This window comes from Gastrolobium bilobum, unplaced genomic scaffold, assembly GCF_033153095.1.
Source record: "Gastrolobium bilobum isolate Gb01-03AN ecotype WA unplaced genomic scaffold, APGP_CSIRO_Gbil_v1 utg3672, whole genome shotgun sequence".
Lineage (NCBI taxonomy): Eukaryota > Viridiplantae > Streptophyta > Magnoliopsida > Fabales > Fabaceae > Gastrolobium > Gastrolobium bilobum.
Genome location: NW_026897371.1, coordinates 142,927 through 159,309, shown reverse-complemented (window position 1 = coordinate 159,309; position 16,383 = coordinate 142,927). Strand labels below are relative to the sequence as shown.

The 16,383-nt window shown below is 33.1% G+C and overlaps 2 protein-coding genes across 4 annotated transcripts in view; one reads left to right on the top strand and one right to left on the bottom strand.

Annotated features, from left to right (window-relative positions):
* The window catches only part of LOC133306347 (uncharacterized), a 28,922-nt gene extending 26,173 nt beyond the window's left edge, over positions 1-2,749 (bottom strand). For both annotated transcript variants that reach the window (XM_061506650.1, XM_061506649.1), the window contains exon 1: positions 2,583-2,749. In XM_061506650.1, the coding sequence (XP_061362634.1) occupies positions 2,583-2,684 (102 nt within the window). In that variant the 5' untranslated portion in view covers positions 2,685-2,749. The remainder of the gene's footprint in view (positions 1-2,582) is intronic.
* A 7,889-nt stretch (positions 2,750-10,638) lies between these two features.
* Positions 10,639-15,377, top strand: LOC133306353 (uncharacterized). 2 transcript variants are annotated; one of them, XM_061506661.1, is made up of 4 exons: positions 10,639-10,684; positions 11,949-12,399; positions 12,479-12,704; positions 14,586-15,377. In XM_061506661.1, the coding sequence occupies exons 2-4, from the start codon at positions 11,962-11,964 to the stop codon at positions 15,101-15,103; spliced, it is 1,182 nt and encodes a 393-aa protein (XP_061362645.1). In that variant the 5' UTR covers positions 10,639-10,684; positions 11,949-11,961; the 3' UTR covers positions 15,104-15,377. The 2 variants fall into 2 exon arrangements, with proteins under 2 accessions (XP_061362645.1, XP_061362644.1); XM_061506660.1 differs by lacking the exon at positions 10,639-10,684 and adding an exon at positions 10,709-10,917.
* Positions 15,378-16,383: the final 1,006 nt, after the last annotated feature.

The window sequence follows — 16,383 nt, the reverse complement described above, 5'->3', positions numbered from 1 at the left end:
GAAAAAGATACAACAAGAGCGTGATAGGAATTGACAACAATGATGCTGAGATGATCTCTTATCTACTTAAGAGGAAAAAAGACAAAAATATAAAATTGATATGATCAGGTGGAAGCTTTATTAATATATTTTAACTTTAAAAAAAAAAAAAATTTTAAAAAAAATTTTAAAAAAAAATTAAAAAAAATTAAAAAAAAAATTACGAAAATGCCATTTGACCGTGTCGGACACGGTCAAATTCGCGTGTTGAAATGGTCAACGTGTCGGAAAAAGTCAACCGCGTGTCCGACACCGTGTCAGAGCGTGTCGCCGTGTCGGAACGTGTCGAACCCGACTCTTCCTGTTTTTACAAGTGTCCGTGTTTCCTTGACAATAATCATATCAAAATATTTAAGACTATCATGCCCCTATATATATATATATATATATATATATATATATATATATATATATATATATATATATATATATATAAGATTTACCATATTTTGATAATGTATGTCATATGTTTGGCAAAAGGAATTCATCAATTTAGGCCTTAGGTCTGTAGCAAAATTACATGCGCCTTAATTTCTTTTTTTATTACTAAAAATTGCTTAAAAGGTTAATACAAACTTGTCCATGTTGTGTCCCATCATGTCACAGCCAGGAGAAAAATGTACGCTAAAATGGAGAAGGTATTCAGTGGGTCTGGACTATAGCGGTCCTTTCTCAAAATAGAAAAAAAAAAAAGACGGAGGGGAAAAAATCAAAAGGAAAAGGGTAGAAATAGAAGAAAATTTTCCTATTATAGAAAAGGGACCACTGAATAAGTGGTCAGCCTGGAACATATTAAATTTTTCCACTAAAATAATATATCCGTGCTTCACAGCTTATGTGTCAATCATATCAAAATATTGAATAATATCAATTTTTGCAATTGAATAAATATCATTTGATGTCTTCGGATTTGACTAAATATCGTTTGATTTATGTGTTACCTCTATAACCTAAACAATAATTAGTGTCACTCTAACAGGGAAATTTGACATTTGAGTAAGATCATAAAATAATAACATTATTAAATAAATTGGACACTCAAGTAATCATCGTCATATTTGAATTCCTTTTATGATATATATTCCGATATTATGCTTATCTTTTCTTATGCTTATTCTATTTATTAATTTTTTTACACTGTTAGATAATAATATTAAGAGAAAGGGTATAAATTAGTTGAAATCTTAATCTATATGTATTAGAAAAAGTACATAGGATAGTAATAAAAAAAAAATAGTCATAATACCGACCGTGTATAACACTCTTTTTTTATATTAAGGATCCGAAGGTGGTTCCCCTTTTTAAAAAGTGGAAGAAAAAAAATTCACTTTATTTCTCCCTTTCATTTATATTCCCAGAACTTTTTTTCGTTTTCCATTTCACCGCAATGAAAGAGTATATATTAACGGAGAAATTTTTTTTTTTGTCCGAAAATCTCAATTTTCAAAAATATAATTTTTATATTCAGTTTACAATAATATCCGGAAACTTAAAATTTAGAAAAATTCAGTTTTTCAAAAATCCAGCCAAAATCCTTGTACTAAACGCCCCCTAAGAGTTTTCTTTTTCTACTGTCAAAGTAGATAATTTATCTATAATGAGCTCAAAACGACGTCGTTTTGAAGCAGAAATAAAGATATTTTTGTAATTATAATTTATTTCAGGATTATAATAGTCTTTTTTATTAAATTTTTTTAATTTTTCAACTCAAAACAATGTCGTTTTGAGAACGAATATAAATAACTTATCTACGTTCACTTTAGAAATATTAAAGCCATATATTAATTTGATTTTATTTTGGTTGAGAAGTCAATTTGACATTTTGACGCAAACAAACTTCTGAACATGTCCAAAACCAATTTCTCAACGTTGTTATTATTTAAAAAATAAAATTATAAATACAGACACGTGTATTTTTTTTCAGAAGCACGTGTATAAGATATATGGTTCGAGTGTAAAAAAAGTGATAGTAATAATTATAGAAAAAGTGTCTGACATTTTAAAAATATAAAATTATATTATTTTAAGAGAAAGAAAAAAATTAAAAAAAAATTAAAAAAAATGTGTGTCTCACCTCACCACCTTTCTGTGAAATTATGAGATTGAAAGAATATAAGTTACGTCATCTTAAAGGATAAATATTTTTCCATTAATCATATTTAACCACAATTGATATAAAGATTTAAAAAAAATTATTTTGGAAATCTAATTTCCCCGTAATTTTATTTTGTATACACTTTTATTTTTTTATTTTTTGGATAACACACTTTTACTTTCAAAATGCCCTTTGTGATATTCTTGGAATTTCTACTGTTGGTAAAATTTTACACTTTTGAAAGACAAAATTTGAATAATATTTTGACGTAACAAATAGATTTTTGGTAACAATTTTCCAGTAATCATAATTTTTTGCCACAAAAAATTTATCCTCCTGTATTTGCATCATTTTTAGAAATTAAAAAAAAAAAACTGAAGAAAAAAATGTGGAACATTCTGATTTGGGTGAGAAAAGTCTAAGAAAGAAGAAAGAAAAAGAAAGGAACCTCAAAAGCTTGGACAGCATAGCCATGGCGAATAAGCGACGCTACCATCTCCAATCCCAATTCATCCAAGCCAACGAACCCGACGACTTTCCGTGACGCCATTGCAGATTGCAGAGACACTTAGCTTCAACTTCGAATCTGAACCTGATCGAGCAACTAAAACTGAAATCAATTTCAGCACTGAACCAATACTTCACCGATCAATGATTTATATAAAGACACAAATGAGTAAAATTCAAAATCGAAGTTAATTGAGGAAGATGACCAACCTGCACTGAGTTAAGAGAAGGAAAAAGCAAGGAAATTACGCTCTTCGCTTTTTTCTTATATATATATATAGGGACAGAGTACTACTGTTACTCCCAAGTAATCTAATATAGGATACTGTGACACCTAAGTTATGTTACACCCATGTGACACCCAGTCAATCTCACCGTTAGATCGATTATGTTGATCCAATGGTTATATATATTTTCATCTTTGTATAGACATGATTTCCCAAATTTAATATTTTACATTTATTTCTACCTTTGTATGATTATGATTTCTCATATTTAATGCTTTCACTTTAAATTTGGGAAATCATGATCATACAAAGATGAAAATAAATATAACCGTTGGATCAACATAAGCGATCTAACGGTGAGATTGACTGGGTGTCACATTGGTGTAATATAACTTGGGTGTCACAATATCCTATCTCATCTTATTATTATACTTTAACCGTTAATTTGTACGAATTATTAATTAATTAATAAATTTAATTTATAAAAATAATATCTTTGATCGGCAAAAATTAACAATCAAGATATAGTAATCATATTAGAATAACGATATTGTAATAACCAATTAGTATTACTATCAATGTTATTACCAATTAATTTTACCGTTAGATCGATTATGTTAATCTAACGATTATATTTATTTTCATCTTTGTATGATTATGATTCTCTATATTTTATACTTTATATTTATTTTTACCTTTATATGGTTATAATTTTTCATATTTAATGCTTTCACATTAAATATGGAGAATCATAATCATATAAAGATAGAAATAAATATAATCATTGGATCAACATAATCGATCTAACGGTGCAATTGATTGGTAGTAACATTGGTAAAAAAACTAATTGGTTGTTACAATATCTTATTCCATAATATTATTTGGTTGTAACAATATACTATCTCATATATATATACTAGTTGATTACCCGTGCGATGCACGGAGAAAAAAGAAATCGGTTTGTTAATAAATATATATATTCATTTTTTCTGCAGTCAATGTAAATAAATAATCTACATTGAGCCCAAAAAAGACATCTTTTTGTGAATTATAAAAAGTTATTCTATTAATATTAAAAAAAAAAAGTAAAATTAACCTGTTTTTTCAAAAAAAAATTAGTATAAAAAATAACATTAATTTAATTACTCAATGATAAAATTGTTATTAATTTAATTCTTAAATCAGATATTCTATTAATGATATTTTAATGGTCTATAATACATATTTTGATTTGATATCACTTTTCGTCATTGATAATTAAATTAATATAATTTTTTATTGAGAAAATCAAATTATTATTATTGTTACATGTATTTTCAAGTGGCTTAAATAAAAATTTGCTGCATATTCTATTAAATCAATTTAATTACTTAAATAATTTATTACATGTATTTTCACGAGGACTTCTGGCACGTGACTATCACGGCATCATTACTGGGAATGGATCTCATGGAAGATCAATTTCCATCATTCAATGCAGAAGAATGGGAATTAACTGTAATATTTTAGTATAGTTTTTATTTAATAATCTTTATTTCGATTATTCACCAATTCCTTAGACGCTATGTCACGCGTGCTCTGAATGAAACATTACTAGAAGATTCATTCAGAGATCATGATGATGCTTGCTGAGTCACTTCCTAGTCATCAATGCCAACTTGAGTCGTACATGGCATTTCTAGCCAACTCATGTACAACGAATAACGATATGTACTGCTTTTCTTAATTGAGATTGTAAGTAAATATTAATCATTCATGACTAGATATAAATCAATATTCTTTTCATAAAAATCAAAGACACCAACACCAAGATAATTTCTTTGAATAGTAATGATTCAAAATGACATTTTTGTAATAAAGGCTCACGAAAAGAAAGGGCACGTGTTAAAATGACATTTCTTTTCATTCTGTCTACTCTTATTTTGTCTACCTTTATTTGTCTTTTTAAATACCGTTAGATTACAATCTCATTCAACGGTGAAGATTTGCAGAATAAAATAAACATTTTCCCTTTTCTTTCTCCTTAGAGCTCGTTTGGTGGACAGGATGGGATAAGGGTAGGATATGATATGAGGCTGATAAGGGCAGGATATGATATGAAGCTGATAAGGGCAGGATATGATATGAGGTTGATAAGCCTATATCATGTCCTATGTTTGATAAGCACTTGATTGACAATCTGATAAGTTTATGTAGAAAGAGAAAAGATAAAGAAAAAACAAAATATAATGCAATAAATATAAATATATTGGGTAGTGTGGGAATACATTGGGTAGCGTGAGGATCTATTGGGTATCCAATATTGGTATCATATCCTATTGAATCCTAACCCAACTCCCCCAATAGGATAAGAAATCATGTATTGGATAGGATAAAATGAGACAATAGGATAAGCTAATCATATCCTATTGACCCACCAAACAAGAGATAAAAGTAGGATATTGTTAAATATCATAGATACAAGAGGAAATGATAGTAATCCTTGTTATATTAAACTACACAACATTGGTGCTATTATATAGCAAACCAGTTGAAGAATACAAACAATGTGAGACTTTTACACTATTAACACTAACACTCTTAACACTCCCCCTCAAGCTGTAGCATATAGATCATATGCTACAAGCTTGATACATAAATAATACTCCCATTAGGAACCAAAAACAACAATGCTACATCAACGAAATGAAATGACTAAGTACAACAAATCAATTGGAATGACCATCAGTCTGAAGAGCTAATAAAGAGACAGTGCTGGAATGGACATCAGAGCATGGATGGTGCCGGAATTATCATCGGCAAAGACAACTGAGCTAACCAGGACATCAGCATCAAGATCCCTCTCAGACATTTCATTTAACAATTGGTAAGCAGCCGTGGTTTCCCCTTGACTATGCTACAAGCTTATTACAAGAAAGACCAAGTAACATAACATCAAAATAAATCTCCTAAATGAGAAACCAAAAATCAACAATGTGCTAAAAATGGCGTCGAAATGAACATCAACATGGAAGATGCCGGAATGATCATCGGCAAAGACAATTGTGCTGGAATGACCATCAGCAACATGGACAGTGCTCCCCCTCAAGAGGAACTTCTAAACAATGCCGGAATTATCATCGGCAAAGACAATTGTGCTGGAATGACCATCAGCAACATGGACAGTGCTCCCCCTCAAGAGGAACTTCTAAACAGTGCCGGAATTATCATTGGCAAAGTCAATTGTGCTGGAATGACCATCAGCAACATAGACAGTGCTCCCCCTTAAGAGGAATTTCTAAACAGTGCCGGAATGATCATCGGCAAAGACAATTGTGCTGGAATGACCATCAGCAACATGGACAGTGCTCCCCCTTAAGAGGAACTTCTAAACAGTGCCAGAATTATCATCGGCAAAGACAATTGTGCTGAAATGACCATCAGCAACATGGACAGTGCTCCCCCTCAAGAGGAATTTCTAAACAGTGCCGGAATTATCATCGGCAAAGACAATTGTGCTGGAATGACCATCAGCAACATGGACAGTGCTCCCCCTTAAGAGGAACTTCTAAACAGTACCGGAATTATCATCGGCAAAGACAATTGTGCTGGAATAACCATCAGCAACATGGACAGTGCTCCACCTCAAGAGGAACTTCGGTGTCGGAATTAACATCAACAACTTGGACAGTGCTCCCCCTCAAGATGGATGATGAATAGTATAAATACTCCATCTTGGGAAGAAAGAAGATTAAAGAAAAACAAAGCTTCGCGGAATCGGAAAAGTCGCCGGAGACGGCGGTGGGTCGTCGGAAAAGTCGTCGGAGACGGTGGTGGATCGCCAAAAAAGTCGTCGAAAAGTCATCGAAAAAGTCACCGGAAAAGTCGCCGGAGACAGCTGTCAACGGTGGACGACGCGGTCAACGGTGGTCGGTCAACGACAACGGTGGTCAACCCAACAACTTCCCAAGGATCATTCTTTTCTGATGTGACAGATCAGTCTAAGCTGCAGTCACAGAGCATACTAAGAAAAACCCGAAAAAGAAATAGCAACGGGAATCCCTCAAGGAGGGTGATATCTCTCTATAACCATATTGAAATTATGGAAAATAGAACTAAGTTAAACGGATTAAGATTCCTCTTGTTAGGCTCTGATACCATGTTAAATATCATAGATACAAGAGGAAATGATAGTAATCCTTGTTATATTAAACTACACAACATTGGTGCTATTATATAGCAAACCAATTGAAGAATACAAAGAGACACACTCAATGTGGGACTTTTACACTATTAACACTAACACTCTTAACAGATATGATAAGTTATCCTATCATATCTTCTTTATCATGTGCTCCAAACAGGCCCTTAGTGTCTCCCACACTCTTTCTCTCTTCTCCCATTTCTCTCTATAGATTTGCGTAATTTACAACCTGAATTTTTATTTGAATCTAAATCTATGCAATAATTAATGACATGATAGTTCTGGAGGATAAGTATAATTTTTAAAATTTCTTGAATTTGATATAATTGAACAAGGGATAAACCACAAAATTACAAAAAAACGAAAACCACGAATAACCCTTCATTTGAATTAATCCAGAATTACCATAATGTTTATACTTTGTTGTTGAAATTTGAAAAGAATCAACGTATCTCCTTCTTCTTATCTTGTTTTTCACCTTGAAATGGAGGCAGAATCTATGTTCTCTCTATGTTACGTCCAACAACAGGCCTACCTAGTTTCATAACATAGGGCATCTGGGTTTATTTCTTTTTGACACCCCATTTCAATTTTTTATGTAAATGCTCATAACAATGGTTGGGTTGGATGAATTGAGAAAAAAGCTTACACCTTATTTTGCTGCTGAAGCGCCATTGAAGAAAAAGAAAGCAGAGGAGAGAGAATGAGTGAGACGCAGTGGTAGAGAGAAGGGATAAAAGAGTTTATTTTATATCTCCTCCGTTGAATGAGATTATGATTTAACGATATTGAAAAAAGTAGACAAAATAAGAGTTGGTAGAATAACCTATATATATATATAAATATATATAAACATATATATATATATATATATATATTACACATGGCACTACTTTTGCACAACTCATTCTTTTACATAACGCAACCAGCAACCCCCACACACATGCATTGGCGCTAAAGGCGCCATACACACGGTAGCACTAAAAGCGACCTTCATCCTTTGGCGCTTTAGGCTTTGTTTGAGAGTTGATATTAGGAGGGGAAGGAAAGGAAAAGGGAGGATTTTAGTAAGTCTTTCCCTTGTTTGTAAGTTTAAAAAAAAGAGGGGAAGAATTTGTGAATTTTTAGTAAGTCTAAATTGACACTACTACTTTTACACTTTTCTATTTACTTCCTATTTACGCTGTACTTTACGCTATTAATTAGTACACAGTTCTTTACATTATATTGTTTGATTCCAACACTTTGGAGGACTAAGTAGGGTTTACTCAAAATTTATTCTACACCGGCAAAGGAATGAAAACCAATAATCACATAAAATTAATTACAAGATTTAAAAAGGACAAAGTACAACCTAAGAGTTGATGGTTCAGTATTCTCCTAGCTAGACCAAAGTATTTAACCTATCCAAAGATATTTAGATATCAGGATTTGTTCTGATAAGAGGATAGTGAGTTCGATTCTATCACAATTCAGGAGTGAAGAGATATAAATCTGATTAATATTACAAAACGTAGAAAGGATACTTGATGACATAATATACCTCCTGACCTGTCACCAGAAACTCCTCCTGGAAAACAAGGGAAAAAATAGAATAAGTATGGTATTAACATTATTTCTTGTGATCATTTTAGCAAATGAGAAATATGACATGGGAAATAAATTTTAATTATATGGGCACCAATAAATTACTCATTGTATTAAAGTACGGATAGCCATGACTACCTCAAGTTAATATTTTTAAGATAAATAAGACATACAAAATGAGATTTTCTACATTTTTTTAAGCCCAAAATAAATAAAAATGATTTCCTTCCGAGTACAAATTTAAACAATATCCAGTACTAACTAGAAGACTGGCCTCCTGATGAACTGGAAAGGTACATTATTGAAATTGTGACAAGGGATTTTTTCCACCGAAGAGGTAATGTTCCTGATGTGTATAGGGGTGGGCATGAAGGAGATTATGCAGAGATAAATGAAATTACTGATGAAGGCAAAGGAAGTATTGGGGAAGAAAATCCAAATCAGGCTTGTGTAAGTGGGATTCGGAGAAATATGACAGTGGTAAAAAGTGATGAAACTTCTCAAACTTTTATACTGTTTGTGCCTGTTATTATTCTTTTAGTATATCTAATAATTGGCATTGTAATATGCATTGCAACTGGAAAATTGGAGGGCACTCATACAGATGAGCTTCTTCTAGATGTTGCATACTTTACGATAGTAACGGTCACCACGACAGGATACGGAGACCTGATTCCCAGCACCAAAACTGCCAAGTTGTCAATAAGTATTTACATTTTGGCAAGTATGGTATTAGTGAGTATTTTGGTTTAAGAAAACAAAAAGTAAAAAGATATCCTGAAACAAATAAATCTCAAGAAAAAATTTGAAAGAAATGGAAGAGGTGTTAGAATAATATAGGAGATGTCTGACCCAAGAAAAGATATGTCGTCTTTTATCTTAGTGAAAATTATGCTTGAACACCTACAAAGCCAGCAAACTTATCAACACTAATGCTAAAACCAAGCAAATGCACACTCTTTACTCACAAAACATTCTTAATTTCTTGGGGGAATTATAAATTATGATGTAGAATTTAGTTAGGTTAGTAAAAGTTTTGAAGTTAATGTATAACTCAGAAAGAAGAAAGATAACGAGGATACATAAGTAAATACAATAAAGTGAGTGGATATTCTCTTGTCAAAATTTAAATGTGACTAAAGAAAAGAAGAAAAAGAAAATTAGAAAAAGAAAAAAAGAAAAAGAAAGCTTTTCGTTACTCTTGCTCTCTACTATTCGTTGTTGCTCATTTGGGAGAAAGGCACCCCTCTCAAACAAAAGCCCTCATTGCTTTCAAGTTGGTTTTCTCACTAAGTTTCCCCATTGCTCATTGGTTTTCTTATTGCTTCACTGTGCAGGGTTTTGCCTGTTACGAAATGTCCACATTTGGAGTCGCTGCTCAACATTCACTACATTAGCACCACTCACAATGTTTTTTTGTGCTTTGTGACACTTTTTATTGCATTGTTCACACACACATATATATAAGGGTATTTGATGGTTGTTTATTTATTATCTGATTTATATTTTAAAACACACACATATATATATAGAAGGCTATTTGTTGGTTGTTTATTTATTACCTGATTTATTTTAAAACTGATAATATTGATTAACAATTTAGTCGAACAATTTATATATTTTGTCGAGCTATAAATTATTTGAATATGTCAAATTAAATACTTTTATCCTATTAATATATTTTATTTTTTTAATAACTAATTTTCTTAACTGATAATAATAATATGAGTTCATTTTATAAATTAAATCATCAAAACAATGCTTTCCTCATTTTTTTATAAAAGAATAAAAAGTTTACATATTATTATTATTTCAAATATAAAATAGTTATTTATATAGGAATTTTAAATTCATGCAAAGCTCTTTATTATATTAAATAATGCTAACGTGTAAATCTGTTATTGGCTATTGTATACAACGTTACTCTCCTCGCACGCCCATCAAGTTGACTATTTCGGTTTCTTGGACTTTCAACAGAAGAAGACGACGTCGTTTCTTGCTCGAAACCGAAGCAAAGCACTGAAAGCGAGTGTTCTCACTTCTCAGGTCGGTTACCACTCCTCCAACTCTCTAACCCCTCTTTTTCTGTTTGGATGCCGAGAAAATTTTCTAGAAAATTTCCCGGAAAATTTTCTCGCCTCGTTAGGATTGCGAAAGAAGACTGCAAAAAAATCAATGCAGCGTTTTGAATTGCAGTTTCTTTGTCTGTGCGTGTGTTTCTCTGAGCTGACAAACTGATAGTGAATTCAAATTTCAATCGCTGGAAGCAATTCTCTTAGGTGTGGATTCATAGTTATTGTTTGTAACATTAACATACGAATGTTTCTGTCTTTGCATTCGGTTACTGCATTACATAAACATGCTATTCTCCCTGTAGTGTGAGTGTGAGGATGGTCTTGTTTGGAATGTGTGCTTATTGATGATGTTTATTGTTTACTCTGGGATTCTGTATGGTTGTGTGAAATCAACTTTTTTTTTAGCAAGGGGGATTTCTTTGTTCATTCTAGAATTTCAATTTCAATTTTTAGAATTCAATTTTTATTTTTTAATTGTTTATTTATTTTTACTATATATATTATTTTTTATTTTTCAGTAATATTTGAGTTCATACGTCACCGACTCCAACTAGTTTGGAATAAAAGGTGTTGTTGATACTGAAGATGATATTGTTTATTATTTTTTAGGTAATTTGGTTTGGGATAAATGTGATGTTGATGTTGATTCCTACCCATGAGTAATTAATTAATGGAATTTCAGTCCTGCAAAAAAATAAGGAATAGAAGAAGAGAGAAGGAAAGAAAAGAAAAATTGGGCCAAGTGACTGTTTGAGTGAAATTTGTGACTTATACCTTCTGAAGTCTTACTAGTTTCTATTGAAATTTGTTGAATGGATGTAGCTACTAATGGTTCACGTTTTCTTGTGCCTTCCCTGTTTTATACTCAGCTTGTTCTCTTTGTAATCTTTTACCGTGTGTATTTCTTGCCTGCTTTGTTTTGTTTAACGAATGAAACTTCTATCCCATCACAAAAATGGTGAGAAAAATTGTAGGTTTTGTTGAGGGCATATACTGATATTAAAGAACAAGGACAGAACTAAGTCTTCTGTTTGTAACTCGGCCATGATTGCGCAGAGTTTTGCAATGAAATTATAACTCTACTTTTTAGCTTTTAGCCCCACACATGTGAACAGAGACAGGGAGAGAGGGGGTGAAAAACGATAAATGAGCTTTCGTTGATTTATGTTTTCATGGCAGAACAACTTCCATTTTTATATTTTTATTCACTGACATAAAACATCTGTTGAAACCAGTCCTAGTTCTTTAATGGAGAGTTCTGATGAGGAAAATGATGGAGTCTCTGGGAACCATGTACCTAAGGAACTGAGTCGTTTAGCATCTAATGGTGTGAAATTTGTTGATGAAGTACTTAATGGTCAAAATGAACTTTGTCTGGAGAATTTCCGCATGGATAAACTTGTTTTTTACAAGTTGTGTGATATCCTGCAAGCCAAGGGCTTATTACATCATACAAATCGAATCAAAATTGAGGAGCAACTGGCCATATTTATGTTCATTATTGGACATAATCTGCGGACAAGGGCCGTTCAAGAGTTATTCCGTTATTCTGGAGAAACTATTAGCCGTCACTTCAACAATGTTTTGAATGCAATAATGTCTATTTCGCTGGACTTCTTTCAGCCTCCTGGCTATGATGTTCCTTCAGAAATCTTTGAAGATCCTAGATTCTATCCATATTTTAAAGTAAGATTTCTAGAAAATAGTTTGATCAGTATCTTGTTTGGGGTTTATTCTATCTCACTCTTTGAATATTTTTTTATAGGATTGTGTGGGAGCAGTTGATGGTATACATGTACCAGTGACAGTTGGTGTAGATGAACAAGGACCTTTCCGCAATAAGTACGGTTTACTTTCACAGAATATTCTGGCAGCTTGCTCATTTGACCTCAAGTTCCATTATGTTTTGGCTGGCTGGGAAGGTTCTGCTACAGATTTACAAGTTCTTAATTCAGCAATCACAAGGAGGAATAGATTGCAGGTCCCTAAAGGTAATATTTATTTGTAAATGCAGTTATGATTTGGATCGTAATACTGTTGGGATTCTGTCTCTTGGCAGATGACAAGGTCAACTTTTAACTCTTAGTTCTATGAAGCTAAAATGAATATTTTTTTTTGGTAAACAGCTAAAATGATTTTATTTATAGGGTTTTATAAGAGTTATGTTGTAGGAAAAATGATTGTGTAATGTTATAGAGATTCGTTTTGCGTGCTTTAGTTTTTTTTTTTTTTTTTTTGCTTTAAAAAGTGCGGGCCCCACAAAATGTTGTGTGTGTAGGAAATTTTTTTGTGTTATGTGACATGATAGATGTAAATCCCTTATTTATATATGATTAGGAAAACTATGCTTTTTATCCTTTAAATTCATGTCAATTTTATTTTTTATAATAAAAGTTTTATTTGTTTCAAATTTCAATGATGTCCTAAATGAGACTAAAAAGTTGCAATGTTTTCCTGTTGGCTAACCCGTCCAACTATTTAATGATTTTTATCGTGGGGATTAAAACTAGTTAATGAAAATTCATTACATGTTGCCTATGTGGCACTTTCACCGCCCACTAGAAACATTGATATGGAAAAAATTGCTTCCAACTCAGAAAAAAATTATGTCATTTGGTTTATTATTATGAAATTACGCATGGTTTGGTTCATCACTTCTTTGTACTGAGAAAGAATTTTTTTATTTTATTTTTTAAAAAGTCTTTCTTCATCTTCCTCTTCCTTCTCTCTCTTCCTGCACTATTTGGACCGGGCTCTTCTTTCTCTCCTACAAGTGAAGCGGCAAGCCCCACCTTGAAAATACTAGATTCATCCTGTCAACTCACGAATTTTCAAACTTGATGATATTTCTGCTCAATTCCTCAATGACTCTCGGAATATATCTCCCTCAAGATTCTTCTTTCCATTTCTCACATGGAGTCTGACATTGGTTGTATGGACAACTAAGGTGGGGTTTATAAGGTCTTGGGCACTCCCATCCTTTGAGCTAACTTTTGGAGTAGTGCATCTCAAGGTTCTTATCAAATGGTATCAGAGCCTTCCACTATGTCTCCCGGTTGCAATCAAGCGGTGCGGGTGGTGACGCAGGCATTGCAGTGTTCGCCCGGGGCTAGTAAAAGATTAGCGCAAAGCCATCCCCCGTGTGGGCGTCGAGGCTGTGGAGCGTGGTGGAATGTTAGGACCCATTTGCAAGGTATGGGACTTGGAGTCCCACATAAGTTGTATGAGAAATTAATGTGGGGTTTATAAAGTCTTGGGCACTCCCACCCTTTGAGCTAGCTTTTGGGGTGGCACATCCCAAAGTTTTTATCACAGTCCCTCTACTTGCCACAGGCAAAGCTCAATTCTGTTCAGGAGTGGCTGTTTAATTGGAGACTAGTGATATTGGAGCTGAGCTGCCAGGTCAATGAAGTTCAATTCTGCTCATTGTTGGGTTTACTGGATGTTATGTTATCTCTGCAAATGTCCATTAATTTGGTTTGGAAAAATTTAAAATAGCACCTCTAAAGGATTTTCTTATTACCTATTCTTTAACTGCAGTAATTGAATTTGATAGAGAGAATACATGTTTTTTTATTATTTTGCTGATATGAACTTTTATTTGGTTGTAGTTGTAAGAGATTGATACTTAGAAGGTGGCAATGCCACTTAGGTGACTGGTGATCTATTGCTATGTTTTCTCGTTGAGTTAGTCAACAGGAAAACATTGCAACTTTTTCTGTTAAATTTAAGACATGATTGAAACAAATCAAACTGCGACAAAAATGAAACTTGATGCAAACTTTTAGGGACAAATGATCAGTTATTCCCTATGATTACTCACTTTTAACTTTTACTTCAAATATTATATTAAAACACTTTTTATGATACAGGTAAATACTACCTCGTAGACAACAAGTATCCAAATGTGCCAGGTTTCATTGCTCCATATTCTAGTACTCCCTATCACTCCAAGGAATTTCCCAGTGGTTACCATCCACAGGATGCAAGTGAACTGTTCAATCAACGGCACTCATTATTGCGAAATGTCACCGATCGAACTTTTGAGGCTTTGAAGGCACGATTTCCTATATTGATGTCTGCTCCTCCATACCCATTACAAACGCAGGTGAAGTTAGTGGTGGCAGCTTGTGCATTACACAATTACATTCGCAGTGAGAAACCAGATGATTGGCTTTTCAAGATGTATGAAGAGGAGGCGAAATTTCCAATGGAGGAATCACTACCCCCATTAGAGGTGGAAGTACAACCAAATTCAGATGTTGAGGCCCAAACCGAATCACTGGATCTTTCTTTTGATACTGAAGAAATTGCGTTTGATTCTCAGTTAAGGGACTCCATTGCAACTGAAATCTGGAATGATTTTATCCATGATCTGCCCCCCATGTAAATTTCTTTAATCAGGTTATATGCTCAGGCTTGAAGTTTCAAGTTTCCTCAGGATCTTGAGGCCCATGATGTTGAGGCCCAAACCGAATCACTGGATCTTTCTTTTGATACTGAAGAAATTGCGTTTGATTCTCAGTTAAGGGACTCCATTGCAACTGAAATCTGGAATGATTTTATCCATGATCTGCCCCCCATGTAAATTTCTTTAATCAGGTTATATGCTCAGGCTTGAAGTTTCAAGTTTCCTCAGGATCTACAGGATATAGGAGATTATGTGATATATACATTCATAGTGTACATTGGCATTTTGTTTATAAAACATAAATATACCAGTGGATCACATGTCATGTCATCTTATAAACTTTTTGCCTTTAATTTTTATAAGGTGGATCATACCCTTCAATTTTGGGGCAAATGAATTTTCCAATCCCTGTTGAAAAACTTCCTGATCGTTAGAGTATGTTTCATTCAGATTTTCAATTGTATATTTTGCTTTAAGATTTTCTTTAAAAATTAGTGGTTGCTCTTTTTCTTTAGATTTTACTAACTTTTTCTGTCCAAATTTAATAAAATTGTTTGGAAGGTGTCTTTTGCTTTCTTTACACCCTCTCAGCACCAAGATAGAGCTCGTGTGGCAGACCATCATATTCATAAAGCCAAAAGAATATACAGCTGGTGTACAGTGTACTCAAACAAATGTTCATGGGACCATTATACAGAATATGTTGACATATATTACCTGCATACGTGACATTAAATGTAAGGGAAAATGAAGGGACCAAGACAGGTAAAAGACTTAGCTTGCAAGGTTAATCATGTCAATGTCATGTTATTGAGTTTTGGTACTTTGGATCCAGTCTTTTTTTGGGTGAACTTTGGGTTCAGTCTTTCACAAGATATTAAAATATGAAATATTCCTCTCTCTTCTTTAACTTCTGTGTGAGTTTTTGTTATGGTAATCCATGAACTTCAAAACATTTTCAATGTGTAGTACTAAAATATTAAACTTTTCATTCAATATGAATGAGGGATCTTCGGACCTGAGAGTTTTCACATGAATCAGCAACCCCCAATTGAACTGTAAAGTTAAAGACAACTCACAAGCCCCACATGAGCTTTTAGTCTAAACTGCTAAACTAGGAAGGACCATATGAGAATGATGTGGTAGACCTGTGTCATGTATGATGGCATCACCGCTTTCCACTTTATGCAAATTTCTTGTGATCTTATATGGCATGACCCTCTTTAAGTATTATGTTTTCAATCCCAAAACAATGTTAA

Bases quoted from the DNA above. Each gene is read 5' to 3' on its own strand.
- LOC133306353 (XM_061506661.1), top strand. From the start codon at position 11,962: ATGGAGAGTTCTGATGAGGAAAATGATGGAGTCTCTGGGAACCATGTA. The intron at 12,400-12,478 runs GTAAGATTTCTA...ATTTTTTTATAG, and splicing joins GATTCTATCCATATTTTAAA to GATTGTGTGGGAGCAGTTGA. The intron at 12,705-14,585 runs GTAATATTTATT...TTTATGATACAG, and splicing joins TAGATTGCAGGTCCCTAAAG to GTAAATACTACCTCGTAGAC.